At 43.6% G+C, this 25,310-nt stretch overlaps 4 protein-coding genes across 4 annotated transcripts; 3 read left to right on the top strand and 1 right to left on the bottom strand.

The window, feature by feature from the left end:
- The first annotated feature begins 1,542 nt into the window (after nt 1–1,542).
- LOC104422252 (transcription factor Pur-alpha 1) lies at nt 1,543–6,293 on the top strand. The gene is given in 6 exon segments (XM_010034512.3): nt 1,543–1,623; nt 1,626–1,868; nt 1,966–2,013; nt 5,143–5,283; nt 5,536–5,781; nt 5,870–6,293. Coding segments are annotated over 6 exon segments (897 nt in total). The 5' UTR covers nt 1,543–1,557; the 3' UTR covers nt 6,023–6,293.
- Nucleotides 6,294–11,403: 5,110 nt separating this feature from the next.
- On the top strand, nt 11,404–15,550 carry LOC104422251 (gibberellic acid methyltransferase 2). The gene is made up of 3 exons (XM_010034510.3): nt 11,404–12,133; nt 12,926–13,219; nt 15,076–15,550. Exons 1-3 carry the CDS (start codon nt 11,528–11,530, stop codon nt 15,436–15,438), a joined length of 1,263 nt encoding a protein of 420 aa, XP_010032812.2. The 5' UTR covers nt 11,404–11,527; the 3' UTR covers nt 15,439–15,550.
- Nucleotides 15,551–18,249: 2,699 nt separating this feature from the next.
- LOC104423769 (L-ascorbate oxidase homolog) lies at nt 18,250–20,204 on the bottom strand. Its single transcript, XM_010036220.3, is given in 4 exon segments — nt 18,250–18,637; nt 18,758–19,847; nt 19,850–19,866; nt 19,957–20,204. Coding segments are annotated over 4 exon segments (1,656 nt in total). The 3' UTR covers nt 18,250–18,336.
- Nucleotides 20,205–22,439: 2,235 nt separating this feature from the next.
- Nucleotides 22,440–24,433, top strand: LOC104423768 (L-ascorbate oxidase homolog). Its single transcript, XM_010036219.2, has 3 exons — nt 22,440–22,684; nt 22,921–24,030; nt 24,133–24,433. Exons 1-3 carry the CDS (start codon nt 22,440–22,442, stop codon nt 24,431–24,433), a joined length of 1,656 nt encoding a protein of 551 aa, XP_010034521.2.
- The last annotated feature ends 877 nt before the right edge of the window (nt 24,434–25,310 follow it).

Raw genomic sequence — 25,310 nt, 5'->3', positions numbered from 1 at the left:
TAGCAAATAAATTTATCTTCTTTTTTGGTTTTAGGGAATAAAAGAATATAATCAAGTATTATTTGGTCAATTAGCAAACAAGGCATAAGTCTAAAAAACAACCCTTTCTTAGAAGCCAAGTGGAAAAATTTCCCTTGCTTGTCCTCAAAGTCCCGGTGTTGATTATATGACTACCTCTTCCACCCCATTTTATATAAACAAAAACCTCTACAAAATCTTTCAAACTTCTCTGCTAAGTTAAGAAAAGATTCAAAAGTATGTAGCCAAGGACTTTATTATGCACTACTTTAGTTGTGAAGAAATTAAGGATTAAGTTTAGCTTGTAGTATTTTATAGATTTGTAATAAAATTACGAAAAGTACAAAAAGAATTAATCCGGTCTAGATTAGTAGTTTCGCCCTTAAAACTTGATTGAAATTCACCGATTTTAATTTTATATAATTGGGAATCGGACTAGTGATCTCGGGAACCTCTCACGACCGGTTGGTTTAGTCCAGTCCAAATAATTCCTTTTGGACAGTAGAAGATGCAAATGTAAAGTGATGTAAATTAATTTAAGCATTCAATATTCTAATAATAGTACATCGATTTTCTCGTAATTATGCAATTTTTGGTAATTGGCATGCTCGCCCTTTTCCTTAATCTTACAGTTCCCCACTTCTTACTGGGAGCCTCTGACAGGCCGCCACGTGTCGCCCCCATTTTCACTCCCCTTGTCGCTCTCCCGTAACTCTCGGATTGGTTAGTAACCGAAGACGAAGATGATGACGATGGCGATGGCGGTTCCGGCTCCACCCGCGCCGGGTCGTTAAATTCAATCGCCGGATTCCAGCTTCCCTTCCTCCGATCGACATCGAATCTCCGAATCGGATCGCCCCTTCCCGATCTCCGTCCGAACGCGTGCATTGGTCCCCGTCGACGGCGGCAGATCGGCTGAATCCGCCGCTCGGCGACTGCGAAACGCGAGAGAGAATGAACGGCGAATGCGCGCGCTCCGACCGTGCGCGGCGACGGCGGGGCGGGGGAGGTGAGAGTCCGACGCCAGGCCCGAACCCACCGGCGCCGTGAGCGACCGAGCGAGCGGCGGCGACGCGGCGACGGCGACGACTTGAGTGGCGTTTCAGTACGAAATAGATAATTACTCATTTTGGATAGAGGAGAGAGAGAGGAGAGAGGAGAGAGAGAGAGTGTGTGTGTAAATAAAAAGCTGGGATTTTTGAGTTAAAAATAAGACGAAAGCGTTCACACTTGGCCATGGGACTTGGTCGTCTATCTTCTTCTTCTTCTTCTCCTTCTTCGTCAGCGCGCTCCTCGATTCTCATCCGAACCCTAATTGGCGACGAGGGCTGCGGCGATCCGGTGGCGGCTGCGTCCTCCGCCTCGGCCCCGCGCCTCTGCTAGGCGGGCTCGGCCGATTCCCGGTCTTGCAACCGTCGCGGGGCGACGGGTCGGGAGGGGGAAGGGAATCGAGGCTTGTGATTCCGTTCCTCGGAGGGTGGGGAATTTAGGGGGCGGGGTGCGGTCGTGGGAGGAGGGGGTTTTCGTGGAGGGAGTGGGATGGAGGGGAATTCGGGTGGAGGAGGAGGAGGAGGAGGAGGAGGAGGAGGAGGAGGAGGGGTTGTCGGGGAGGAGGGAACGACGTGGAATTGATGTGCAAGACGCTGCAAGTGGAGCACAAGCTCTTCTACTTCGATCTGAAGGAGAACCCTCGCGGGCGCTACCTCAAGATCTCCGAGAAGACCTCGGCCACGCGGTCCACCATCATCGTGCCCTTCTCCGGCATCTCCTGGTTCCTGGATCTCTTCAACTACTACGTCAGTACCGACGATCAGGAGGCCTCCAGCAAGGAATTGCAGCTCGACACCAAGGCATTGTTTTCTTTTTTTTTTAATCGGGGCGTTCTGTTCCTTGTTGTCTGTCGTTTTCGGTGTTTGCATTGCTTGAATTGCCTGTTGTTGGTTGCAGGTGTTCTACTTTGATGTTGGCGAGAATCGGCGGGGGCGCTTTTTGAGGGTAATTCCGCTCTTGGGTCTTCATTCGTTTGGGTTTTCGGTGCTGATTGGACTTGCGGTCATTGAATTTGCTTATCATCTTGATCCGTGGCTTTATCTCCTCCGCTTATTGGTTCTAATATGTCTTCAGAGTCTGCAGTTCTGTGATTGCCTTGAGCTGGCAATTCATTTCCTTTTAATTAAATTAGTTGAAGTATAAACTATTAAAAGGCCATCCACAGTCCGAGTATCTAGCCACTGTCACTAAGCTCTTTGGATCTTCCATTTATCAGGCTGAGTAGATTTTGCTTTGTGCATACCGCATTCTTAAATTTGGATGAGCAGGGTTGCATTCAGTAATGGGGCATGTTGCTCCAGAATGAACCTTAATTTGCACCAAATGCTTGTACCTTTAAATGCTTTCTATTGGTGGTATTTTCAAATAATTATGGTTTTTTTAGAGTAATAATAAAACAATGTTAAATAGATTTTCCAAATGTAGGATCTCTTTTAGTTTATTCCTAGAGGGAAGAATAAGTATCTTTTCCTTTTGATAGTTAACATCTTGCAGGCTTAGCAGTTGGCATTTATATAAAGTTATTTGTCTGATTCCCATCATTGTCGGACTATACTTTTGGACAGTCTAGCTACATGGAAGGGCTGGGGACCTCTTACAAATATGGAAGTTTGTTATCTAGGTCTAGAGAAGAGTGGAACTACATAATTTGATAATATGAAAGAGTTCCTGATTGGATGATTCATTGTTATCTTTTCCTTTCGATAGTTAACAACTTGCAGGCTTAGTATTTGGCGCAAATTTGAAGTTTTTGTCTGGTTCTCATTATTGTTGGATTATACTTTTGGACAGTCTAACTACATGGAATTGCAGGGGACCTCTTACAAATATGGAAGTTTGTTATCTAGGTCTAGAGAAGAGTAGAACTATATAATTTGATAATATGAAAGATTTCCTGATGAATGACTCAATGGATAATAGAATTGGATCTACATTATAGTGTTCCTGTCTATATTCACACACTAAATTAGTGTCAAAACTCTTAATATAGTGCATGAAATTCTGACAGTTTTTCGTGCTCTGACTAGAATTGTTTGACCTGCATTGTCACATACATGTATTTAGTCCTTCCGGATTCATATTTCCAAGTTGACATAAATGGTGCTTGGCTGAAAAGTTCTGCAACCTCGGCTGCTGCAAGTCTTTTCCTGATACGTCCAGCTTGCACCTAAGAATGCAAATATGAACCATTATCTAAATAGAATGCATCTGAAATGTCTTAATGAAAGGACCAGTAGGATGATTAGAATGGTAGACTATAAAGGTTCTTTCCAGAAACTGAAAAACTTTGTTGGGAAGGAGGATGATTCGAACATTATTTAATGCAATCCGTTATCAGTTTCTCGTAACAAATCAAAATGATGTGTGACTACATTAGAAGTGAACTTTTACCATTCAAATGATACTGTTTGATTTTTCGATAGGTAAAAAGAAATTGTAAATATGCTCTCTTGCTTTGAATTTGTTCTTTTCCTCTGACCCAGCTAATTGAGACTTGCACTTTCAAAGTTTAGTCTCTTTTATAAGTTTGTATGCAAAGACACGGATCATAATCATTTTTAATCATCATCTGGAATTTGCAAGCTTCTGCTACATGGCACAACCTTTATCTCCTAGACTTTTAGGATTATGCAAAACAATGTTAATGCAGCTGTACTTCCTATTATGTGAGATGCTGTTGCAAGTTTATTTTGGGAGGTTATTTTCTCATCCAGGAGCAGTTGGTCCATGAGTTGTGTGGTAGAGTAGTGTCTTCATGTATCAGGCAGCTAGGAATGCAGTTTTGCTTTTATGGTCATTCCCACTGGCATAACTGTTTTTCTTGCTGAAAGGATGAACTATGGTTTCTAAAGGCATGGTCACAGCAATACAGAAAAGAAAGTAGGGTAAGGAATATTGGTCATCTAAAATTCAGTGAGATAGGGGCGGCCTTCTATGGATATATCAGTTGGAATAAGAGACATCACTAGAATTTTTTGGCAACCAGATATGTCCTGTATGCTGGAATCTTCGGGGAAAGGACCGTATTCTATGGGAATTGAGAAACTTGTCTTTGAGAATATTTAGAGACACAGTGTTGAAGTATGAGTAACATTCATTATCAAAGTCAGGCAATTACTTTTCTTTGGGAATAGCGTGAATGTTGATATTAGTTGTTCAGATAACTTATATAATATGAATTGAACGAGTATTTCAGATCTTAAATGGTTGGGGAATTAGTAGACAATATCTGTTGCCTGCATGCAAGAGAGAGGAAAGAATTAGGAAGAGGACTTAACTAGTTGGTGACCATTGGGTGCCGCATGTTCGCAATGGATAGAACTTATTAACTAGTCTTCTCGGTTGATTGGGAAGGATTATGAGTCATCCTGCTAAAGGTTGTGGTGAAATATAGAAGAAATGAAAAGATTGGTTGCTCCAACTATGCAGGCATGTTAAGATCTATTATGATACTAGCAATCCTGTGCCAGCAGCCAATGCTTTAATTGACTGATTTAGTGATAAATGATTCTGGTTATATCTGTCCACTGGATCCTTTTGCTTTTTGTGGATTTAGTTATTTGTCCTTTTTGGACTCCCTAGTTGAAGATCAAAGATGTTCTTTGGTTTATCGAGATCTCTCCCTATTCTGTTTCTTTTGCCACAAATGTTGTTACTCTTCAGGATGATGTTCAAGTTTTCTTGTTGCGCTATAAGGCATGGTTGGTGCTTGTATGAATTCCGTGAAGTTTTGTAGAAATACTGCCAACTGTTCTAAAAGTTTAAATTGTTAAGATGAAGATGCGGTTTAATAGTTAGATACCCTAGTACTTCAGCTCATGCATAGGCTAGACTTTGGCTTAAGATTAAAACGTGGTAATGTATAATTGTGAGTAGGAATATGAAAAGATTTGAACTCAAGAGTCCTGCTCCGATGCCATCTAAAATTTCATGGGATCATTGCTGACCATTGTAAAAGTTAAGTTATTAGATGAATGTGTAATTTAATAGTTAAATACTAACATTTTTTTTTTTTTTTTTTTTGGGTTAGAGCTTGCATGAAGAAGGAAATAACTTTTATATAATTTTATGTAGGTATCTGAAGCTTCAGTGAGTAGAAACCGGAGCACTATCATTGTACCTGCAGGTAGCACCCGTGATGAAGGTTGGGCAACTTTCAGAAATATCTTGGCTGAGATTAATGAAGCATCAACGCTTTTCATACTTCCCAACCAGGTATAGTATGATTTTGACCCATAAAAAAAAATGGTTATAGTATGACTCGTCATAGCTAGGAGTTCTTAATGACCTGCCCATGCTCTGTTTTAAGAAAAATATGTTGAATTTCTCTTATGCTTGTGGATATTCCATGTTCTTTTTTCCTATTCAATTGCTTTAGGCTTTTTCTTTTCTTGTCTCGAGGGAACTCACTTTTTTTTTTTTTCCGGGATGCTCCCTTGGCCTTCCTGATCATGTGGTCTGAAGCAGCAAAGTTCTGAGCCTACAGGAAGTCTTGTTGGGTTTTCAGATGATGTAGGTGCAGGCTTCATATCTGGTCATAGTGGACAATCTGCCCCGGCTTCTTCTGATTTGAATGTGGACAGATCGGCAGAATTGCCAGCACAGGATGAGATTGGTAACATGGGAGTGTCGAAGGTAATTAGAGTTGACCAGAAGAAGTTTTTCTTTGATCTAGGGAGCAACAACAGAGGCCATTTCCTGAGGATATCTGAGGTAATCTAAAACTATTTGCGATGTGTCATTAAGAAACTTAGTGATATTAAACTAACAAAGTGAGTGTTGGGATGGTATGTGAATGCAGGTTGCAGGCACCGACAGGTCTTCCATCATTCTTCCGCTTGCAGGTTTGAAGCAGTTCCATGAAATATTAGGTCACTTTGTGGAAATTACAAAGGACCGGCTTGAAGGGATGACAGGTGCAATTGTGCGAACCGTGGACCCCCTGCAAAGATGAATGTTTAAACCTGCAGGGTTGGGCAAAGAGTGAAAAAAATTCTGCAAAGGGACGTACTCAAGCTGGAAATAAGTGCTTTTCTAGGGTGTGCTGATGATTTTCTTTTGTTATTTTATTTTCTTGATTCTGTGGTGAAGGATGAGAATAATCTGATTTATGTGTTTGATCAACAATAAATTGGGGGGTGGATAGCAGAAATAACAAGATGGAAGTGTGAATGTGTGGGATGGATTCATTAATAATATTCGTTGCAGATGTGTTTCACTCCTCCTGTAATCATCTTCATTATCAATCATTCAAGATCCTGCACGAGGGCTACGAAAAGTGGGATTTGTAGTTCATGGCTGCTGCATTCATGCCCAGAACATGTCCTTTGCATTCACGTTAGAATGCTTGATTGCAATACCTGCTTCCGTGAATGGCAGGAGCGAACTCGTGGGATTTTATATGTTGCCCTTTACGGGCACCAAGGGAAATGTCTATTCTATCGATCCTATTGATATCACCGACCGCAGAAGTGAATAGCCGAATCTTATTGCTAAATGGTTGTGCTCTTCCTATTCTTTTGGAGTGGCCATATGATGACTCCAACTGCTGCAACTAATGCTTCTCCTCTGACCATTACGAGACTGGTTTTATTCAGATGAGATGCTTCAATGTTCCGATCCAAAGCTCCTCGGGAGTGAGGTAGCCAAGTAGTTGTTGGTGTGAACAGTAATAACTGGTTCCTCCAGGTGTTTCTTATGTCAATGTATAGCATGAGTCTGGCTCATTCCTCAGAGGCTGGATGCAAAAATTGCCGACGGGCCTGTGGGGGTAGGAGGACTCGGTCTAAAAGGCAGCCTCTAACTGAGGAAAGGTTTTCCTTGGTTATTATCCCGTTCCGCTGCTAAATCCTCGTTTTATTCCACAATTCATATGATCCGCTCGAGTGCACGGAAGTTGCTTTTGCCTTCCATAGACCATGAAAATGAAACTAACAATTTATGATAAGGTATCCAATGAATTCGACACGAGAGCTAATACATGCCATCGACGCGGTCGCTGGTGTTGACGGGCCACCAAGTAGTGCGGTGAACTTAGTCACTGGGAGCTAATAATACGTCCAATTGGTCGACAGTGCATTGAATACTTGAATGTCCTAGTCTTCGACCAACTTTTTGTCACGCTCAAAATGTCTTCCACCGTCGACCATGAGCTGGAATTCCAGTAGTCCTATCTTTAGGATTGCTAAGACGGTGACATGGCTGCGTGCATCAGATATGGACGATTCCTCCGTTCTACATCCATCCTTCGTCGCGGGACATCTTTTCGCTCATATAGCATTCAACCTATAAAACATCATTTTATGGCAGCCAAAAGTCATGTATTTTTCCGAACATGAACTACTGCGAACATGCGTTGTTACAGCCATCTTCACCTCGATGGGAACTCAGTTTACTTACGGTTTCTGAATTAGAGTGTAGATTGCTAAAGTTGGGTCTTCGATGGCACTTTGAGTACGTCCATCATTGTAGCCGAGGCAGCAACTAGGTCGTTCAGATGACGGGTAAATTGCACGTTGTTTTGACCAATTAGGAGTATAAACAGAATGCGGCGTAAGATGATTCCTTACGTGATCTCCCTTACTAGACAAAAGGTCCACTGCCATTTTCATGAACGCGAAAAAGGGTTTGTGGGCAAGGTTGGGACCTACCTTACTATCTATTGCCATGTTTGGTATAAGGCACCAAGGAATAGTAAATAATCCACTGGCTAGCCCGTCACTGCAGCCCCACCACGTGCAAGTGGTGAAGCCCAAGACTGGCGATACTCTCATGCTCAAGCCTGTCCTTCGTAGATAATCAAGTTTCCTAAGGTCGAGCGTCGACTGGGAAATCAAACTCGTGACCATCGATTTCCAAATCAAGCCTTGGACCACCCCCACCAACTTGTTGTAATAGTGCTGAAATGATCTCGCAACAGAATGTACCAGGTCTCAAAAAGAATGAAGAGTCGGCCACAAACTTTTGTTTCAAAAGCGAAGATGGATATGTTAACGTCACGTTTCATGTGCATTCTTCAGTATCTGAAAATAAAAGCTGGAAGAAAAGTCAGTTCAAATAGACAGCATTACGGTCTCTCTCTCTCTCTCTCTCTCTCTCTCTCTCTCACATGTGGGGGACCGCCAGACCGGATGCAAAGGACCCATTACAGGAACAAGGAAAAGGATGTGAAGAAAACAGTGGGATTGAGGGGTTAACATTCAAAAGGAGTGACAGTCCACAGCAAATGCTGATAGAAACTGCTCATAAGATTTTGACAATGCCAGTGGAATGATAGAGAGGTACATGGAGCCCGTTCATGGTTGCCATCTCCTGTGTATGTGAGAGAGAGAGAGAGAGAGAGAGGACACTGTGCGCGTGCGTGCGTGTGCGCCAATTAGTTCACATGAGTCTTACAATTGTAGCACCACCATACCAAATAATAGGTGGGGTCAACTCTCTCCTGGAAAGATCCTTTTCACCGGGAGATTGGCCCAAGTACTATTCTGTTGAACAGTATCCAATTTGTCGTAAAATTGGTGTCTCTTTTTATCTCGCTGGAAATGATCGGAGCTGGCATGTTTCCTCTCTCTGCTCTAATCTGCAAAGCAAGTGGAGCGTGTGTACAATGTGCATGTCCCAGCAGTTTCGACTTGTTGAATGATCTGGAAAGACTGGAATGTGTCCCCAGCTGATCACCAGGCCATTTGATTCTCGCCCAAACTTGATGTTTTGCTCTCCACTCACTGCTTTGGAATGTGACAACTCCTACTTCTTAATAAGGGACTCAGGACCACCTCTCTCTCTCTCTCTCTCTCTCTCTCAGAGTTAAATCCCTTTCAAGCACAAAAGTTTTCTCTTCCCCAGCTTTTCATGGAGAATCTTCATGGAACTTCAAGCGCGGCAGTCTTTCGCTCCTTTAGGTGATGTAACATTTGAAAGCTTCGAAAATCAGGATATGAGGCATGTCATGAACAAATAACAAAATCACTTTGATGCGTAGTCTTCAATTTTCACATAATTTGTTGGCTGCTAAAGGTACACTGTCCCTGCAGCATAATCAAGAATTTACAGCTAGGACATAATGCTGTTAACATTTTCATGATAACTTTTGAGTCATTGATTCATTTATTGCAAATGAATACCCATTTTAAGGTGTTTACAACCTGAAAAGAAAGATGGTAGTAGTTGGTCCAAGAAACTTGAATTTTCATCGTTGTGGAATCCAAGGCTTTCTTCACGGCATTGTAGGAGTTTTCCTAATCGGAAATAACCGTGTTTAGCACATCATCCTGTGCAATTGTTCAGAGTTGAACCCTTTTAAGAAGTACTTAAGAAAAACTTTGTTTTATAGTATATACTTAAGACAAATCTTGTGTATGATTCCAACACTTCCTTTCCTTTTGAGTTCTCGTTTTTCCCTTTTATTATGATAGTATAGAACTGGCAGCATAACCTGAATGATAAAAGATCAATTAGGCACCCACGCACAAGCAATATACATCGGACTTTATCTGTATGACTAGCAATCCAGGCTGATCGAAAGGGATTGACATCCAAATTGTTAATGTGACCCTACGAGCTACTGTTCCAACGTGGTGATTTTGCAACAGAGAGAGAGAGAGAGAGAGCTGCTTTATCTAATTCCTGGCTTGCCAGCTAGGCTTTGGCGAAATGCTCCATTTGGACAAAGAACACTTTGCACTACCATGGCATTCAACACCAAGTTGATTGAGAGGAAAGCATCAATATCTACATCCTATCTTCGTTTTTCGTTTTATTTACGCGTGCAAACTGTTCTTCCCTAGTGCTTTTCCACTTAGTTGGGCTTTTCTGTTGGCACAGAAAATTCTTAAAACTACTGATGCCCAGATGTGCTGGTATGAGTTGTTTCTGTCCCAGATATAAATGGGCATATTGCCGTCCTGGAATCTTTTTTTCCCCGACCGTTTCCTAATTGTTCAAACAAGAAGAAAGTAAATGCCACACGGCAGAGCTAATTAACAGATCCCAGATATAAATGGGCATATTGCCGTCTTGGAATCGCTTTTTCCCCGATCGTTTCATAATTGTTCAAACGAGAAGAAAGTAAATGCCACACGGCAGAGCTAATTAACAGCTCACCATTTGCCAAAGTTCTTGGTGCATATGAATCTCGAAGGTAAAAGAAGGCTGGTGTGGACGAACAACGGTACGAGCTGGGACAGAGATCTCATTATTGAGCAAAATACAGCGATGCCTTTGATCCGTTTTACTGATTCTTGAGTGAGCAGAATCTTTGATGCTTGAATGGAGAGACTCCGAATTCTTGTAGGTCCGCTGATCAAGTCTTTCGAAAGAATTAAGAGACTGATACCATATCCAAGGGTTTTAGGCCAAAAATCATAACCTTTTCATGAGATACATAACTTGTTCTAGCGACCTCCTTGGCAATCTGCACACAAAAAAAAATGATCATCAACGAGAAATCTTTATCTTCTGTCAACATTACCAGTACCCTCTTCCAGTCTCTCAGAGTCCTTTAAGTAATTACATTGAATCGCCATGGTGGAATTCAGGCGCGAACATCATTATGTACTGTTAGATAAGAGTGAAATGAGAAAGGCTACTAATATCCAGAGAAGAGTGGATCGCAGGAATCTGATTGGCTCTCTTGATTCCTATGCGATCTTCTTGTGAATGCTTCGCAATACAAACCAGGGAACCAAAAGGCCAATCTCCAAATTGTACGGATTCAGTACCTGAACAGAATCCAACCATTCATTTCACATGACATGTAGTATATGCAGTTGTCTACTCATATTCCCCCATTCCGTGTTTCTTTACGCGAGTGGAAAATCAGATGATCTCGACATCGCATGTAATTCTTCTTGATCCGATCATCTTATGTTTGCCATCGATTAGAGTTTTGTGGAATCTCTTGAGCTGAGTAATTGTATCTTGATAATCCTACTTAGGGACTTCGTAGTAAATAGGCGAGGCGAATCACGAATTGGCTGTTGAGCCACCCAATTTATTCTTTCAATCTGTTCTCTGCTATATCAAATCGATTACAGATCAAGACAGGAGGGGGGTGCTAGATTCGTTTTTACGAGAATTCATATGATTATACATGTAAAATACCATGATTTGTCATGTCAAACATGCGAAATATAAGATAATTTTAGGTACTCTAGAAGCACAACGCATTTATCTACCCGGCCCGACCTGAGTCAGTCATCTTCACCTGTCGAGTGGTTAAAAGTCTCTTTTATCTCTAGAGACAATAATATCTGATCATACATGAATTTAGAGACACCACACGCTATAATGGGACGGTTACCAATCCCTCCTTATATAGAATGACTCTAAAGCAATAGTTTGAGCCACAAGAGTGGGGGAGAGAGAGAGAGAGAGAGAGAGAGAGATAGAGATAGAGAGAGGCTTATACACCTTCCTGAGAGAGTCTTCAGGTGTCTTTCATCCTGCTGAGGTAGAAACAATGGAATCGCCGCCGTTCAGTTCGACGATGGTATCATCAGCATCGGCCAAGGATGTCGCGTCGGAGCCCAACAGTAGTGCAATAGAGTGGCACAGCAGGCGCTGGACGTGGGGAGGGCCAATAAGCCTCCACAGAGTGCTGTGCATGCAAGGCGGCGACGATGATGGGAGCTATGCGAAGAACTCCGACGCACCCGCGTCCGCAGTCACCCTATCGAAGCCCTTGCTCTTGAATGCCATACAGTCCATGAAGCTCTTCCTCGCGTCGAAGCATGACGATTCACTGAGGATTGCCGATCTAGGCTGCGCCACGGGGTACAACACCTTGGCCACGGTCAACATGGTGGTGGAGGGCCTGAGGAAGAGGTACGTGGAGGAGCTGGGGTTCGAGCCTGAGTTTGAGGCCTTCTTCTCCGACCTCCCGTCGAACGATTTCAATTACTTGTTCAGGACGTTGAGTGGGGTGGTGCCTGCTGATTGTAGCAGGGAGATGAGCAGGCGCCGCTACTTTGCAGCCGGCGTGCCTGGGTCATTCTATCACCGCCTCTTCCCGAGGGCAAAGCTTCATGTGGCCGTGAGCTTGAGCGCCTTGCACTGGCTCTCTCAGGTGATGATATTTCTTCACTCTTACCTCCTCTGTACCATTCATAGGCATGGTATCTGGCGTTCAAATCATCAATCTGATTTTACCATCTGAAATCCTCATAGTTTCCCTTACTTCAATGAACTTATTGTCACTATACTTCATAGTCCTCCAAGCGTTTCCCTCCTTCCCGTGGCCTGCAAAATCCATTCGATGTGCATAGTTAAGTCGCCTGAGCTCATCCGTTACAGTTCAGACTATCGTTGCGGATGTAGAAATTTAGATTGAGGAGCAAAATCGAAAGTCAGTAATCGCGCAATACCCTAGCCTCGAATGAAACATGATAACTTCATATGAAATTTCATAGATTGAAGCACAAGAATAAAAAGCATATGCCGGCTGAAAACCGAAGTCAACTTCAAGTGGCCGAGGAGGATGACAGCCCTCGCCAGCCTCCCAAGTTCTGATCGGGCAAATCACACGTAACTCTGAGCAAAAATAGCAAGAACAGCCTTCACGTTTCTTCTTCTTGCTTTGTTTTTCTTTTTCCTGACCAGCCCAAACCCTCCGGTCCCTTCACCACTAGGCCTTGCACCTAGTGGCTTCTTGCTTTCTTTTTCAAAGGGGCATTCCTCTATGATCCTTCCGGGACCGATTCCCTCGTCGCCGCAATAACGTACATTTTATCATAACTCCTGTAAGAAATACGGTAGCATACTTCTGGTTTGAAACTGGGTGGGATCAATGGAAACCTAATGGTATCACTTTTTCAAGTCTGCAGAAGCATAGCTTATGAACTTGTCTCTCTTTAGGCAGATACCAGAAGAAGTCACGAACAAGAGCTCGCCGGCGTGGAACAGGGGGAGGGCATGGATCGACGGGGCCAAGGACGAGGTGGTGGAGGCCTATGCTAGGCAGTCTGAGGAGGACCTGGACGACTTCTTGCGGTGCCGGAAGGAAGAGATCGTGGAAGGCGGGATGCTGTTCATGCTGATGGGAGGGCGGCCAAGCTCCCGACAGCCCTGCGACCAGTTGGGCGATCTGGACTCGCGAGACAAGCACCCCTTCACCACCTCCATGGACCAAGCTTGGCAGGAACTCCTGGACGAGGTACGCGCATCGCCTCTTTGCATATAGTTACGCACGCGCGATTGACTAGCCGACACACACACCGTCCTTGTCATGATGCTGCACTGCGTGCACGATCCCATACGCCAGTCCTATCTCTTGCCGTTTCGCGTCGAGCTTGAAGACATTCGCACATGCATCATCACCGTGTCTTCTCCCGCAAATGCGATGCGATGTCCCTGCTCTGCTTTCTCCGACTTCGTAGCCGGAATGACATCAGAACATGCGCTTTCCTTTGCTATTTTAGGAGTCTTTGTCTCTGGAGAGGCTGTATGTGATGCATGGTCAGTCGTTCGAGGTTTTCTTCTGTCATTCTAGGTTTTCTCCATTCGCGCGGTGCATGGGTATATGACGAGTAATATGCGGTAAATCTCAAGTAAAATAAAGAAAAAAAAGATGTATGTAATCTATTGAAAAATGACCTCTACTTCTTTTTTTTTTTTTTTTCAACAATTGGAGTATTATTTAATGGGGTTAATACCACGAAAAACCCTAAACTTGTACATATACGACAAATCTACTCCAAACTAATTTTTTTTACTATAAAAAATCCCAAACTAGTACATCTTTGACAAATTTACCAAGAATTTGTATATTTATGATAAATTTACCTTTGTTAGTTTTCGTTAAATTATACTGTCAAATCGCTGAGTTAGATAATACGTGACATTTGACCGATATACCAATTTAGAATTTTATTATTTGTTTGTCACAATTGTATCCTATTTTTTTTTAGTTTTTTGTGGTATTAATCCAACTTAATAAAGGGTGCCTTGTCACAAATATACCAATTTGAATTTTTTGGCCTTCAAAAAATTACTATGAGGTAAATTATGTCACAAATGTACAAGTTTTGGATGTTTTGTAGTCATTTTGAGTAAATTATCATAAATGTATTGATTTAGGGTTTTTTAGTGTATGAACTCTTATTTAAATTGAAGTATTCACAATTTTTCAAAATGTAATGATAAATTGGCATAGCATTGATATAGGATTCATCATGATTTTTAATGATTAAACTTTAATAATTACATTAAAAAAATCAATGAATTTTTGTATTGCAAAAGGGAGGATTTTAAAGAGAATTTGAAAAAACTTGCATAGAAACTAAGAATTACACTGAATATCCGGTAGCCAGGGTGAGGCCGCATTTGCCAGCCTCACCGATTTGGCTCCGTCACCGGTGGCTACCCAAGCATAATAAAATGATATTCGAGTCTCGCCGGTAAGGTAACAAACATAGTGATGTATCACCATCTTACACCCAGCCATTGTCGGAAGGTTATTAAAAAGATTCTAAACCTATTATACCGTCATCAATTCAATTAAAAACTTTTCAATTGAGTTGATTTAGTTCTAAATTTTTTTAATGATTTTCCAATATAGTCATTCAAGCCAATTTTGCTAAAAATTATTGACATGGTGTTCTTATTAGCACTAATTATGGCATCGCGGCCCTTGCTTGTGGTTAGCGACCGGTGGAGGGAAATAGAAAAAAAAATAATAAAGAAAAAAAAGAAAAAAAAGGGGGAAAAATAAATTCATAAACCTTTTTAAAAAATTTAAAAATCGTTCATGATATCAATGGTCAGTGTTGATTGGATTATCATGTCAATAATTTCTTGCTAAAATTGATTAGAATGACTATATTGAAAAATTGTAATAAGATTTAGGACTATATTGATTAGATTGAAAAGTTTATGACTAAATTGACGGTTATACAATATTATAACTTTCTAGACAATTTTACTGTCATCCTATATGTAATTTACCTATATGCATTTTCCATACTTTCTCAAATTATTTCAAGAAAATTTTGGCAACTTGGTGTGCAAAAGGGTTTGATAGATGAAGAGGCCAGAGACGGGTTCAACATCCCGGCGTACATGAGGAGCACGGAGGAAGTGGAGAGAGCCATGGCCAAGTGCGGCGGCTTCGAGATCCAGAGGATGGAGTACCGGCGGATCAGGGAGCACTCCGAGGAGAAGCAGGAGGAGTGGTCCCGCGACCCGGCCTCGTACGGCCGGTCCAAGGCCAACCTGGTCAGGGCCACCCTCGGGCCCATCGTCGAGGCGCACCTCGGCCGGCCCCTCGCCCGCGAGCTCTTCGACCGCTTCCAGAGGCGGGTCTCCACCGATCTCGGCCTCCTGGCGAAGACCTGCTTCTATGGGGTTATAGTGGTCTGCGCCATCCGGAAATGAAGACGGTCGAGCTTGTGTTTATTTGTGTTTGGTCGCGGACCATCTAATATTTAATTTTTCGAGGGAGACTATAATGTCGGAATTCGAGAAAAGAAATGGCCAATATATCTTTTTCTCCCTTTCTTTTTTCAATATTTGGAGGGATGCAAATGTCGTTTGCTCCCTCGTTTTGGCGTGAGTAGTAAAAAAGCACAGCATCTTGCGTACGGTCTTTGCATGAACTTGTAAGTCTTTGGAGAGGGGAACACTTCTAGAAAATCGAGGGTGGATTTTGGTATATTATCATACGTGGAAATTGAAATAGCTAGGAAAAATATTGGATTTTTAATAAAGGCCTAATCATGAAAACAAAAACAAAAAACAAAAACAAAACAAGAATGATGCTCATTTTATCAAAGAAAAAAGAATAAAAAAATCGAAATTTGTTCTTGTGTAGTAAATTTACCCCATCTCAAACTTGTATATATATATGACATTTACTTTAAATTTATATTGTGTGATATATTTAGCATATGTTATAATCGTTAACGAAAGTAGGTATAAGTCTTATTTGGCTGTTTACATGGATAATAGAAAGCAAACGCTATTGCTGACAAGATATTCACGAGGTAAAAATATTTCAACTCATCGTATCTCCGCACCTGTCCCTGACCTTCGCCATTTCGAGAGAAAAGACATTCCTCGTGCCTTGTACGAACGCCATGAACGTCGGATCAGTCGCTTCATCGCAAGGTTGGCCAGGAGGGGCTTGCTTTGCATGTTGGGTTGGATTTCCTTGGCCCTTTCTTCCTTGCTACAAGATGGCTGATCTTGAACTTCAGCAATCTTCTTCCAGGCTCCAGAACCACCAGGCCTGAAGTCCAAAAGCTCTGATCTTGACGATGACGAAAGTTCCTCCGTCACCGAGCAGATAGCTTTGGGTCTACCTATTACATGCTCCAAGACAGCCTTAAAGAACTCGAATCTAGTCATCCTGTTAACAATTTTCTGCGTATAATACGGTCGCTGCTGAATTCCATGCTTCGTTCTGCTTGATCTGGTTCCACAAGAATAGTCCCTTTGGCTTCTCGTTAGTGGCTTCCCAAGCAACAGGAATCGCTATTCAGTTCTTTCACCTGTCAAGAATACAGTGATATATCACCATCTTATGCTATTAGTAATTAAACCAAATTCATTGGAAGTTGCCAATTAAGCGAAGAGATTGTTGATTCACTAAATAAGTTGGTGACTTTAATGGCTGTCTATCGGTTACCCGCTTGCAGGCGTCTGCAAAAACAAGGATGGAGCTCTCTTTGATGGGTTTGTGAGCCGGATCGTTGCCTCATCTGCTGTAGTCACCGAAACCTCTACAATAAGGGAAGCCTTGCTCTGGTTGAAAAGGAAAAGAAGCACACGAACTGGACAAGAAAGAGGCGTGCTTGCACCTGCTCAGTCAACATTGTTGGCTTCGGATAGCTTGTCTGCAGTAGAGTTTATAATGGGCCGGGCAAGCAAAGCCAACATGGGCTGTTCAATCTATAGTCAAAGACTGCCAATCTCTGCTAGGCGAGCTGAAGGACGTGGTCCTCTGTTTTCAGCCGAGGATATATAATCAAGCCACTGGGTCGCCAAACCCACTGAACCGGTTCCCTCTTGATGTTTGGATATCGAAACCTTATGTTTTTCGTCAATGCCGAGTTAGTAATGAAAATATCGTTAATTCTGACCAAAAAAAGAAAAAAAGATCGGGCTTGCCAATTTACAAGATCAATTTTGACGTCAGTTCGGCTCTCAATACCGGTGCACGGATTTAAGAGTCTGTATTGTATTGTTATTTTCAACAATATCTTCTTGGAATGCTACATATATTTAATGAGTCATATATCAAATTTATAAGGTGAAATACCAAAAAGTTTATTCGTCTCATTCTCTTCGAGTCGTGTGACTGTTTTCATCTTCAAACATTCTAAATCAACAATTCACCTTAAGATTCATAGACTATCATGTACTCCACATCTTATAGTCATCGCATGCATTTTTTTTCATCTTTTCTCAAATTGTTTCAGCAAATAGTTTCAGGATGGAGGAGGAAGTGGAGAGAGCGATGGCCAAGTGGGGGTGGGTTTGAGATCCAAAGGGCGGAGGTTGGGGAAGGATCGCAGAGCACCTCGAGGAGAAGCAAGAGGAGGAGCGGCCTGAGACCCGCCATCCCGCAGCAGTCCAAGGCCAACCTGGCTGGGGGACGCGCTCGGGCGCAACACGGAGGCCAACCTCGGGCTGTCCCTCCTCCCACAGGCTCTCCTACTGTTTCCAGAGACGGGTCTCCTCCGATCCAAGCCTCCTTGCGGAAACTTGCTTCTATTTTTGTATTCATGAAGGAAGAGAATGGATTTTGAATGCTTAATCAATTTGAATTTAATATGAGGAAGCATAGTTTCCAAAAGAACAGTTGAAGAATGGCTTAGGAGTTCGTGACATTCAAACAAATATTGAGATTCCTAAGTACGTAGGATCAGGGCCGTCGCTCTATTTTGTAGGCGGCAAGCCCTTGCTTGCCCCTCCCTGACCCCGTCCTCGGACATACGTTGCCCATATCGCAAATCCTATGATGCCGCACGGAGCAATCGCAGGGATTCATGCCTGAGTTTTCTTGGGATATGTTAGATCGATGCGCTGTCACGTCGTGGATTCTATGTTCAGACATATCATGTCCAATTTTGCGACCGTACATTAAATTCGATTTAGATTAGATTACAGAACGATAGAAGAGAATGATACCAATATGAAACAGAGATCAGAAAATTGTATTAGAGTTCACATATGCTCGAGAAATATCGAAAAGTGGCTCGATACATTCGCTCTCTCTACTGCCACCACTTTTGTTTCTAGGTACGAGATTCTCAGGACAAAGCAAACACTTTAGATGGTGTAAGGGGCGGGCAGTGGCAAGCCGACGACGGAACCGCAGAGTGGGGCGTTGTCGGGGAGGTTGTACTCGTCCCTGAGGGATCGCTCCGGCGAGAGGACGCTGATATACATCTCCTGGCCCAAGTACCTCCTCTCCAGCAGCTCCGACCTCAAGTTCCACATGCCGGCGTTGTCGAACGTCAACATGATCGCTGCCCACGACTTGGGGAACACCTGGACGGTGTGCCTGCTCACGGCGTCGAGGAGGTTGTAGCTCTTCCTCTTCTCTGGGGTCCACCTACCAGGCTCGACGCTGAAATCACACGAGAATGGAAAACAATGTGAATTGAGTTGTTCAATCAATGTCTGAGTAGTAGTAAACTTGACGCGGTTGTCGTTGCACGACGACGGGCATAAGCGAAAGAGTACTCACGCGACGGCAAAGAAAGAGTAGCCATCGAGGTGCCACGACTGGATGCTCTTCTCGTGGTTCTCAAAGATGATCTCGACAAAGGTCCTGAAGGTGATGTTCCCCACATTTGGCTCCAAGGTCACCAACTTAGGCTCTTGCTCCGGTGGGCTGTCGGGGATCACGTCGTACTTGAAGACCTTGTCGGCAGTTCCAAAGTACTCGGCGAACTTGAGCGGGGTGGTGGGATTGACGTGTGAGACACCATTGATGGCATAGCGGAGCTTGCCGCCAGCCCTGGAAGCCGAGTTCACAAGCTTGATGGTGCGGGTTATGTTGATCTGGCCGTAGTGGTAGGATCCTTGAGGGTTAGGCCTTGCGGCGCTGGCGGTCAAGTTCCATCGGAAGGATCGGAACTGATTGAGCGACCACGCCCAGCCCTCGGGAGCCTTAGGGAGGACAGTGGAGGCAGGTCCCTTGCCGTTGGTGTAGCGGAGGATGCGCGTGGCGGTGATCACTTCCTTGGTGAACCGGGTGGAGGCGACCATGTAGTAGTCACGGGGCTCCTGATCGGCGGTCACGAGCACGCTAAAGCACTGCCCGACGTGGACATCGAGGGACTCGTAGACGTTCTGGACGACGTGTGATCCTTCCATCTCGACCAGCTTCATCGGGTGCCCTTGGATCCGGAAGTTCAGGGAGTTCTTCAAACCGACATTGCAAATCCGGTACTTGTAGGTCTTTCCGGGCTTCATGGTGAAGACGGGCTCGTCGCCGCCGGGGCCTTTCCCGGACTTGCCATTGATGACGACGCCGTCAGGCCTGGCGAGGGATCGGCCGCTGTCCAGGAAGGTCTTGAGCTGTTTGTGGGTCTTGGAGTACCAGTCGCCAATGAGAACGGTGTAGTCGTCCTCAGGGTCGGCATAGGGGACGGGGATGAGCAGGCGGCTGTTCACGCGGAGGCCGCCAAAACCGCCGGCCGCGCGGTGGGTAGAGGTGGTGGGGTAGTAGAAGTAGCTTCCGATCTGATCCTTCACCTGGAAGTGATAGGTGAAGTTCTGTCCTGGCAGGATAGGGCAATTGGTCCCCAGCGTTCCATCTTGCCAGGAGTTTTCCTGTGCTGGACGCCGCTCCTGCATCGACAAAATAACCCGCGTTTAGTCCGATCGAAAGGTTCAGATTACCTGGTACTATAAAGCAAAGGCGGGGAAGCGGGCGGCGACCATGTCAACAGGAATGGCTCGTCGAGGTGGTTGAAGACGTTGACGACAATGTTGTTGTTGGAGGTGGAGTTGATGTTGGGGCCGGGGAACTGGCCATTGATGAGGATGCCCTGCTGGGGGACGCCGAGGGGCGAGATGGTGCCGTACGTGACGTTCCACGTGAAATAGAAGTAGGGATCCTCGGCCCTCGCCACGGTGGCGGCTCCGGCCAGGAGGCACAGTAGCGACGCTAGCGTCACCGTGTTCATCCTCTCACCACCGCCCTCCTTATAAAATCCTTACACCCTGTTACACGAAGGTCGGTCTGTGTTTTTTTTTCCTATCTCTTCTTTCGGAAGAAGAATTATTTCCTTCTTCTTCTTGCCTCCATCGTGGTGCTGAGCCATCCCTATTTATAACGCCCTTTGCCAAATCGCGTCTTGCCTTCTTTACCTCTCGTCCATCGACAATCTCTCCGCGCCTCCCGTTTTTCCTCTCTCTCTCTCTCCCCGTCGTCTTGAATTGCGCTTGGCCGGTTTCGTTGTTCCGCTCTCTAAAATTAGAAAACATTTAGGCCATTGCAGGTCTCGGGAGGAGACAACTATGATGAGGTCAACGAGTTTCGCGACAGGCGATTAGGACTTGATCGACGCCGTGCGCCCCTCCTCCCCCTTGATCGTGTCGGGCGGCGGAACTGACCAGGGATTTTTGTGGGTTCGAATTTGATGAGACGCGAACGAAGATGGAAATGTAATAAATTTTGATTTCACATGATGAGAGAGGATCGTGTAGAATTTAATGTGGATGGAAAGAAATGATGAGCTATCTGAATTATATTGAGCTGGCTCTTGTCAATTAATTTGCTGTCATTTCCTCTACCAAAATAGATTCAATTTGTTGCTAGTGTAGGATACATTTATCATCTCTCTTGTTATTATTTCCTAACAAAAATAGAATATACACGCCCACTTTTCATATTTCATGCGATTGGATCAAAAGATATACGGAGGAAATTAAAATAAATAGATGACAAGCTTTGATCTGACATGCAATGTCATTTTTTCACTTTAAATTGGTGCAACGTGATTTCTGAATTTTGCATAACATGTAATATTATCCTTAAACTTTTAACTTGTTCAATATGGTCCTTGAACTATAGGTAAATGTTTAGTGTAATCCCTAAATTATATAAAAAAAATTGAAAATTTAGGGAGAATATCGATTGAACCAAAATTTAGGGATCGCATTGAATAAAATAAAAGTTCAGGAACAACATTGCATGTTGACCAAAGTTTAGGAACCATATTGATTAAATTAAAAGTTAAATGATAAAATTGTAAATTCAATTAATGTTCATTTACCATTTATGTCATTTTCTCATCGCAAAATGATGACCCCATTCTAGTATATTTAGTCTAACTTATCATGAAGGAGTATCATTAACTTGCTGTCATTTCCTCTACCAAAATAGATTCAATTTGTTGCTACTGTAGGATACATTTATCATCTCTGTTGTTATTATTTCCTAACAAAAATAGATTACGACGCTATACACGCCCACTTTTCATTTTTCATGCGATTGGATCAAAAGATATATTGAGGAAATTAAAATAAATGGATGCCAAGCTTTGATCTGATATGTAATGTCATTTTTCACTTTAAATTGGTGCAACGTGATTTCTGAATTTTGACATAATGTGTATGTTATCCTTAAACTTTTAACTTGTTCAATATGATCCTTAAACTATAGGTAAATTTTTAGTGTAATCTCTAAATTATATAAAAAAAAAAAAATTGAAAGTTTAGGGAGAATATCAAATATTGAACCAAAATTTAGGAACCATATTGATTGCGTTGAATAAAGTAAAAGTTCATGAATAACATTGTATGTTAGACCAAAGTTTAGGAACCATATTGATTAAATTAAAAGTTAAAAGATAACATTGTAAATTCAATTAATGTTCATTTACCATTTATGTTATTTATGTCAATGTATATTTAGTCTAACTTATCATGGAGTATCCTTATACTAGGACTGAATTCTTCCAAGGTAAGCCACCATTTTCATTAATCAACATTCTATCTCGTCTCGGAGAAAATAGATGATCAATAATTAGAAATTCAAATACCTTTTTCTTTCCTTTTATACTTTAGGCACCATGAACCTCATGGGGGAAGAGAGAGAGAGGGAGAGAGAGAGAGAGGTGTCCTAGGTCCTAGGAAATCACGACGAAAACAGATGGTGGAAATGAGAGCACAAGACAGGAGGAAAGGCTAGAGAATTTAGCGGGACTTCAACGGTTGACATTGTCAACGCGTCGGTATTAGTCTCAAATATATAAGAGAGAGGCATGAACTTGGAGGGTAAAAACCAGAGCGAGTCTTCTTCTTCCTGATACCCCCAGATAGAACCAAAGATCAGATAGACAGACAGATCCATGGAAACCCGGAGACGGGAAGAGAAAACCAAGTTCCCGACAAGGAAGCCGAGAGACAATCAAGACATGGGCCTACGGATCCCGATCCTGTTCCTGTGCCTCTCGGCCTGGGCCGCGGTGGCTCGAGGCGAGGATCCTTACTTGTTCTTCACGTGGAACATCACCTACGGCACGGTCTCGCCCCTGGGGGTCCCCCAGCAGGCCATACTCATCAACGGCCAGTTCCCGGGGCCAAACATCAACTCCACCTCCAACAATAACATCGTCGTCAACGTCTTCAACCACCTCGACGAGCCGTTCCTGATCACATGGTAAAATGAACTGACTCCCGTCAAGCACCTAACACGTGCTTGTTAGCGCGAATTCTTTTCATTCAATGCATTTCTTCCTAGTTTATATGTGGTACCATACTATCCCATTAAGATTTTCTTTATGACGTCATTTATAAATAAGATTGTTTTACAATGAAAACATAAATTCGAATTTAATTGGTATGAGATGATAATAATAATTCAATGCTTATTATTACCCTTTTTTTTGGCCCTAGGAACGGAGTGCAACAAAGAAAGAACTCTTGGCAAGATGGCGTGCTTGGGACCAACTGTCCAATCCCTCCAGGAAAGAACTACACCTACCATTTCCAAGTGAAGGATCAAATTGGAAGCTACTTCTACTACCCAAGCACTGCCATGCACCGCGCTGCCGGTGGCTTCGGCGGCCTTCGCATCAACAGCCGGTTGCTCATCCCGGTCCCGTACGCCGACCCCGAGGACGATTATACGGTCATGATCGGCGACTGGTACACCAAGTCGCACACCCAACTTAAGAGCTTCTTGGACAGTGGCCGAGCACTCGGCCGACCTGACGGGGTCCTCATCAACGGGAAATCGAACAAGAGCCGAGGAAAAGACGAGCCCCTCTTCACGATGAAACCCGGCAAGACCTACAAGTATAGGATATGCAACGTCGGCCTCAAGAACTCCCTCAACTTCAGGATTCAAGACCACCCGATGAAGCTCGTCGAGATGGAAGGATCTCACACGGTCCAGAACAACTACGAGTCGCTCGACGTCCATGTCGGGCAGTGCTTCGGCGTCTTGGTTACGGCCGACAAAAAGCCTAAGGACTACTTGATGGTCGCTTCGACCCGCTTCACCAAGACCGTGCTCACCACCACCGCCGTTGTCAGCTATACGAATGGCAAGGGACAGGCTTCACCTGAGATCCCGAAAGCACCAGTCGGATGGGCTTGGTCGCTCAACCAGTTCAGATCCTTCCGATGGAACCTGACCGCCAGCGCCGCCAGGCCCAACCCTCAGGGATCCTACCACTACGGCCACATCAACATCACTCGCACCATCAAGCTCGTCAACTCGGCCTCTAAGGTCAACGACAAGCTCCGCTACGCCATCAACGGCGTCTCCCACGAGGAGCCCAAGACCCCGCTCAAGCTCGCGGAGTACTACAATGTGGTCGACAAGGTCTTCAAGTACAATGCGATCCAGGACGACCCGCCCGCCACCGTCGGCGACAAGGTCACAGTGGAGCCTAACGTGGCCAACATCACGTTCCGCACATTTGTTGAGATCATCCTGGAGAATCACGAGAACTCCATCCAGTCGTGGCACCTCGATGGCTACTCCTTCTTCGCGGTCGCGTAAGTTGACCACAGATCTTCCTATTTTCCCTAACATGTCTCGATTGAACGTTGTTTTCCCGCTGACATCTAACCGTGCGAAATCCAATGTGTTCTCGTCAGGATCGAGCCCGGGAGGTGGACGCCGGACAAGAGGAAGAACTACAACCTCCTTGACGCGGTGAGCAGGCACACGGTCCCGGTGTTCCCCAAGTCGTGGGCGGCGATCATGCTGACGTTCGACAACGCCGGGATCTGGAACCTGAGGTCGGAGCTGCTCGAACGGCGGTACTTGGGACAGCAAATGTACCTCAGCGTCCTGTCGCCGGAGCGGTCCCTGAGGGACGAGTACAACATTCCCGACAACGCATTGCTCTGCGGGATCGTCAAGGACATGCCCAAGCCTCCACCTTACTCCATATAGAGAGAGAGCTCTGTGATTTTTTGTTTTGCCTTTTGGGTTTTTTCTTTTCTAATTATAATGGCGATGGGAAAGAGATGAGGAGTGACTAGGAGGATTGAGAGAACGGAGGGAAGAGATGGGGGGAGAAATCAATTTTGTTCTAATACAATTATCTAAGCAAAAAAGATCATAAGTTCGGTGCAAGAGGTTTTTCGGATGCGTACGTTTGATCTTTCTGGTAATCTCATTCCGGAAATCGTTTGGTTATTCTAGAAGAACGAGTATTTATTTTGTAAGTTCATTGCGTGCGAATGATGGAATTTTTATTGAAGTCACATGCATACATGTATTCTCATATAAAAGTACGAGTATTTTACTAATAGAGTTTTTTTTTATCCGTTACTAACAGTCATATACAATGATTTAATTTACTAGTATCTTATTCTACATTGATTAAATAATTTGATGAATAGACCTTTGAATAGACCTTTGCCTAGAATGCTATCAATTTGTATACTTTTTTTCCTAATGAAACATAGGTTTGAATCAAGCTAGACAAATCAAATGTTAAGAATTCATCCATCATGTTTGATCGATTCTGATTTTTAACTATTGAATTCGAGCATACATATCGCAAGGGAAAAGTCACGACCCCATCGAGATGAATGACGCGATCGCTTAGGTGGGACCCAAGCAATAACTTCTCTCCATATTTTTCTAACTTTATGCTAATGTATTGTCGCATCATTGCCATGCATCAACTTTTGGCGCATGGCAATGTAACTTGGATTCCATCTGATTCATAAAAGTGAATCATTTAAAAAAACATTCTCAAAAGTGACCCATTGTATTGCTTTAAAAAATTACTAAATGAAAAATATTTTAATTATCGACGATA

The sequence above is a fragment of the Eucalyptus grandis genome, chromosome 10 (assembly GCF_016545825.1).
Source record: "Eucalyptus grandis isolate ANBG69807.140 chromosome 10, ASM1654582v1, whole genome shotgun sequence".
NCBI lineage: Eukaryota > Viridiplantae > Streptophyta > Magnoliopsida > Myrtales > Myrtaceae > Eucalyptus > Eucalyptus grandis.
The sequence above is the reverse complement of the archived record's forward strand: the minus strand, read 5'-3'. Positions and strand labels throughout refer to the sequence as shown.

Coding starts and splice junctions, on each gene's coding strand:
- LOC104422251 (XM_010034510.3), top strand. CDS start 11,528: ATGGAATCGCCGCCGTTCAGTTCGACGATGGTATCATCAGCATCGGCC. Junction 12,134..12,925: donor CCTTGCACTGGCTCTCTCAG/GTGATGATATTT, acceptor CTCTTTAGGCAG/ATACCAGAAGAAGTCACGAA. Junction 13,220..15,075: donor GGCAGGAACTCCTGGACGAG/GTACGCGCATCG, acceptor GGTGTGCAAAAG/GGTTTGATAGATGAAGAGGC.
- LOC104423768 (XM_010036219.2), top strand. CDS start 22,440: ATGGGCCTACGGATCCCGATCCTGTTCCTGTGCCTCTCGGCCTGGGCC. Junction 22,685..22,920: donor GAGCCGTTCCTGATCACATG/GTAAAATGAACT, acceptor TTTTGGCCCTAG/GAACGGAGTGCAACAAAGAA. Junction 24,031..24,132: donor TACTCCTTCTTCGCGGTCGC/GTAAGTTGACCA, acceptor TGTTCTCGTCAG/GATCGAGCCCGGGAGGTGGA.